General features: G+C 47.4%; 1 protein-coding gene across 1 annotated transcript; it reads left to right on the forward strand.

Annotated features, from left to right (window-relative positions):
• The first annotated feature begins 256 nt into the window (after positions 1–256).
• Positions 257–4,915, forward strand: ANKS4B (ankyrin repeat and sterile alpha motif domain containing 4B). The gene is made up of 2 exons (XM_010131944.1): positions 257–420; positions 3,847–4,915. Exons 1-2 carry the CDS (start codon positions 257–259, stop codon positions 4,913–4,915), a joined length of 1,233 nt encoding a protein of 410 aa, XP_010130246.1.
• Positions 4,916–5,232: the final 317 nt, after the last annotated feature.

Below are 5,232 nucleotides of genomic sequence, written 5' to 3' on the forward strand. Positions count from 1 at the left end.
AAGTAGTCAAAGACGCCACGAATGGTAATCAGCAGAGCCGCCTTCCAGCAGACGAGAACCCTCACCACGCCATTGCCGTATTTCCTACGCAGAGCTCCAGCGACGTTGTCTGCAAGGATGAACTTTGCCTCCTCATTTCCATCCTCACAGGGACGTCTCCACTTGTAATCATTAATGAACGATCCCTGTACCGGAAGCGTGACTGGACAGTCTGGATATTGTTCGGAGCTGCTTCGGGAAACCTGCGGCTCTGAAAATGTCGAGCAGGTATCACAAAGCAGCAGCCGACGGCAATCTGGACCTCTTGAAAGAAGCCACTAGGAAAGACCTCAATACTTCAGATGAGGACGGGGTGACGCCTACCCTTCTGGCAGCGTACCACGGGTACCTAGAAGCTCTGGAAGTCATATGCCGGAGGGGGTAAGTCAATCAGCCTCCATTGCTTAAAGCTTTACGGCTCAAAACTGTAATTAGTGCATCACGTTTCTAATGCCCTGACGACCTCAGACCCTAAAGGGATGAAAACCCCGGTCATTTCTGTCAGCGCATTGTTTCTTTTGATGGGCAGAGGTTTAGGCCCAGCACCGTCTGCGTGTGCGGTCGGTGAAGCCGCATCAGCGTCAGCGGGACCATCTCGCGTACGGAACCTGCCTCGCCGCAGTGGAGGAAAAGCTGGCCAACGACCTTTGAGGGTAACATCCCTTTGAGACGGGCTCCATACAGAAATGCATAATGTGAAACATTTTTAGCAAAAAGTCTCTCCCGTTTGCTCCCAAATCGCAGCTAGTAGATACCTGTGAAGATTTAATGCTTTCCAGAGACAAGCCGTACCTGATGGTTTTGAGACAGTAACATCTAAAATTGTTCTTTCTCAGCTTTTTATAATACTAACAACTATCATCATGCTAAAGATGATAATCCTGTTTCAGAAGCCGTGGTAGGATCCTTGCAAACTGGAAAAAAATAAAAATAAAAAAGGAGGAGAAGGTTTTCTACGGGTTTGTTTTTGAATAGTAATATTTCTGTTTGGTATAGTTTAAATGTACCACATGCTTAAAATGTGGCACGGAGTTGATAATTACCTCCCCACCCTCCATACGGCCTTGCTTGGAGCCCACCTTTTAAGCTGTGACTCTGTAATGAGATCTAATAAAAGAAAATCTGCCCTTGTGTAGAGATGCAGTCAATAAAACGTTCTTTCTGGGCTGAGAGGAAGGTTAAGTCGACCTGTATTTTCAATCATAGTAGCTCAAAGATGTTTGGAGAAAAAAGTCGAATAACTATTGGATGTATCTGAGTTTTCTTTTATTAAAAAAAGAATTGAAAACATGGAATAAAAATAGGTTTTTCATAGATTTGTTTAACAGCTCACTGAGCTCAGGTGTGGCTATAATACAATAAAAGCAACAAATAACCTTTGGACTGCGGTTACTGCTGGGTGTCCTCGGGAGAAGCAAAAATAGATTGACAGTCTTTCAACTCCTATAATTAAGGCAACCTCAAGGAAATATCTAGAGTCAATGGAAGTTTGTCCGTGAACACCTAGAAGACAGAACAACTAGCTAAGGAATGATAAACAAAATAATAATTTTTCAAAGTTTGATTGAAAAATGACGTCCACCATACAAGCCGATAGAAGTCAGAAAGATGAGAATGTCTGTCTATTTGGTATTTAACGTTTTTCTAACTCTCTTTCTTGGTAGAGGACAGATTTGGGACAGCATTTTTGCCCTCCAAATCTCCAAACATCCGCATTCAGCTCTATTTTAATCCCCCGTTTCCTGGCACCACCCGCAAGCCGTGGCTGTCAGAGATGCGGCTGTAGTCTCACTGGGTTTCTGGGGAGAAGCGGCATTCTGGAAGACGTTCAATCTGTCCTGCAGTCAGAGGATGTTTTGCTCTGAGGAAGTATTTTAATTATTTTTAACAAATTTGTCCTTTCCTTGAAGAGGTTTCCTGACAAAGGCACTGACATACAGGACGGTTTTCTTCAGAGTGATTTCGGATTTCGGGACTCAGGAGCTTGCCACACATTCAGCCCTTGGGAAATGCAGCAGCACTAGCAATAAACCCTTTCATCTCGAAATAGTTTATCTTGCCGGGCATCGAGAGGGGTTTTCTCTGCTGGCTTGGCAGGTACATGAATAAAGGCAAGACCAAGCAGCAGATCTGCCCTCTTTCTTGGGAAAGCAGGGAAAAGGCGGGTAACAGAACCCAAAGGAGAGGGGAAACCTTATCCAAAGTCCCGCTGAGCTGGGGACGGCCGCTCCAGTTTGCCCATTGTTTGCGTCTCAAAGGCTGGCAGGCTCCGGGGGCAGAAGGACCTGGGGGAGGGCGGGTGACCCGGCCCCCCCAAGGCTCGGGATAATGCAGCCTCTTTGCTAATGTGGGAATTAAGGAATCTGGCACGGCCAGCCCCAGCCAGGGAGCTCCCCAGGGCAGAGCTGCAGAAGCAGAAACACGCACACATGGTTTCCATGTGTCTGAGTGGAGAAACTTTGATCTTCAGCTGCCGCCTCCTTGCGGAAATGCCTGCGCTGTCGCAGCCGGGCGCGCTCAGCCTTGCTCTTGTTTCTCGATGCGCAGCTCTGCGACTCAGCTCTGCGGGGACCCCTGACCTCCTCTCGCCTGTGGCAGTTCAGGATGAGGGGCGCTTGGCCCTCCACAAATAGTGTTTTTCTTCAGAGATACTCAAAGCCAGAAATCAAGGCCTGAAGGAGAATTTGTGATAGGATGTACCGCTTCATTCACAGAACAGCTGCCGTGGTACAAATCTCCAAGGCACTGAGATGCTGGAACTCCCAAGAGCAGAAATTCTTGTAAACTCGTCCCCTGGCTCTGAGGTTATTAAGGGGTTTGGGCTGCTGTGGTGGCCGTGGTTACTGGTCACAAGACAACTCAAGCTCTGTTGTGAACGCTGCTAACGCCAACTCTGCCAAATACGCATCAAAAGTTTTAAGTTGATTCTCATCTGCAGGCAGCAGTTCAGTGTGCAGTCAGTGAAAGAGCTAAAAAGAAAGCAATACTTTCCCCTGGCTTTCAAGTCAATTCAAAAGATGTGGTATTTTGTTTCAAATGAGGTTCTGCTTTTCAAACCCCTGAGCAAAAGCAGCTTAAGGAGAACAAGAGTTGAGGGAAAACAATGGCTTCTATTTGAGCTTAATCCAATAGCAATGGAGACAAATGCGTAATCAGGGCTTCGCTCCTAATCATTTACCTATTACCTACCAAAAAGGTCACTGCACGGGCTCATTAAACGTGCATCACTGTGGCCAGTGGAGAACCCTCCCAACCTTGCCCCTGTCTTTGACGGGCAAAAAGGAAGGGTCACCAAAAAGCCTTTAAAACCCTCCAGCAAAAGCTGTTGAGAGAGTTTGCCGCTAGTTCCAAGGAGTCTGAGTGAAAGCTGAGCCCACTTCCAGCTGTCCGCGGGGAAGCAGAGGAGCAGCCCCTCGCCCGTGCACGGGTGGCTGCTTATTTCTGCCCCACTGCAGGAGGCAGGTGAGACTGGCAAGGAGCAAACCAAGCCCTGCCAGAGCCCGGGATGACACAAAGGAAATACCCTGGCTTCGTTACAGAGAGCTGCATGTGCAGTCATAGTCAGCCCCTACGAGCTTGTTTAATTCCCAGACAGGCAGGGATTGGAGTGTGGCCACCCACGCCACCAAGCTCAGTGCTCGTGTAAGCAGGGGCAGCACCATTCCAGAGGATGGAGCTACGGTGCCTCGTTTCACTGGGCTGCACTCCTCATGGCAAACCTGAGCTGAACGTTCGGTATCTGCCCAACCCCACTGCAGCACCATGCTTGGCTACACCCAGCTCACTGTGTGCTGTTTTCCTCCCCAGAGGTGACCCGGACAAATGTGACATCTGGGGGAACACGCCTCTCCACCATGCTGCTTGCAACGGTCACATCCACTGTGTTTCTTTTCTGATCAACTTCGGTGCCAATATATTTGCTCTGGACAACGACCTCCGCACTCCCCTGGAGGTGGCTGCCAGCAGAGACCGCAATGAATGTGTCAGAATCCTGGACAAAGCCGCCACTGAGCAGAACATGCTGAACCCAAAGAGGGTCTCCAAACTCAAAGCACAGGCCCAGCGGAACGTGGAGAAACAAATCAAGGAATGCGAGAAGCGCCAAGAGAAACACCAGCATGAAATGAACCGGAATTATATGAAAGAAAAGGTCGGCACAGTAAATTCTTCCAAAGAGACACACTCCAGAGTAAAGCTGCCTAGTCTCTTTGCTTCAAATACAAGCACTTTCTCCAAAAACCTGAAAGATACCTTCAAACTGAAGGCAAAAAAGACAGCTGACAGCACAAGAAGCCAGGAAACACAAAGCAGTGACCAGGATGGTACGGGTAGGAAAACTGTGATGCATTTATTCGACGAGAAAGAGGAGGATGAATTCCTGAATGACCTTGGAGAGAAAAACTTTTCTGATAATGACAGTCAGCTCTCTATTTTCAAGCGGCCAGGTCTTGGCAAAATTGTCTTTGGAAGGAATTTGGCTGCAGATGTAAATCCTGGAACTGTGTCTTCTGAGAAAGAAAGTGTAAACTTTAAAATGTCCAGTGAGCTCTTTCAGTATGAAGCTGCTGAGAACAGCAACGAAGAGGGTGCTGAGAATGGTGCTGATACACCCTGGCACGAGGAAGAAGTCATTTGGGATGACGAGGAAGCAGAGAGCACACCCCTTGAGGTATTTCTGGCATCGCAGATGCTGGATGAGTTTCTTCCAGTCTTTATGAGGGAAAAAATTGATTTAGATGCCCTGATGCTATGTTCTGATGAAGATCTACAGAGCATTCAGATAGAGCTTGGGCCAAGAAAGAAAGTCCTGAACGCTGTGAATAAAAGAAAACAAGCACTCAAGAACCCTGGAAAGACTGCAGATACTTCTTTATAAATTAACATACCTGCTGCCGCAACGCGCACACCGATTCATTCCTCTCCTCTTTCCAAAGAGCCTGCGATTCTTTACAGATGTTGGCTAAAGCAAACGGCAGAGAGGTTTTGCTTTCGAAAAGGACAGCAAGGAAAGACTTTTCTCTCTGGATAGTTGGCTGTGGTGCGCAAGATATTAATTCAAAAACAATGCCAAAAAGAAAGAGCACGATGGTAAAACCCCCACAGCTATAGATTTAAACCTTTTCCTTCCTGAACAAGGATTGGATTTCTTGTCTGAATAACCTAAAATATTAGCGAAGTTCAGCCACACGGCAT

The sequence above is a fragment of the Buceros rhinoceros genome, unplaced genomic scaffold (assembly GCF_000710305.1).
Source record: "Buceros rhinoceros silvestris isolate BGI_N320 unplaced genomic scaffold, ASM71030v1 scaffold8162, whole genome shotgun sequence".
Classification (NCBI taxonomy): Eukaryota; Metazoa; Chordata; class Aves; order Bucerotiformes; family Bucerotidae; genus Buceros; species Buceros rhinoceros.

Bases quoted from the DNA above. Each gene is read 5' to 3' on its own strand.
- ANKS4B (XM_010131944.1), top strand. From the start codon at position 257: ATGTCGAGCAGGTATCACAAAGCAGCAGCCGACGGCAATCTGGACCTC. The intron at 421-3,846 runs GTAAGTCAATCA...TTTCCTCCCCAG, and splicing joins GAAGTCATATGCCGGAGGGG to AGGTGACCCGGACAAATGTG.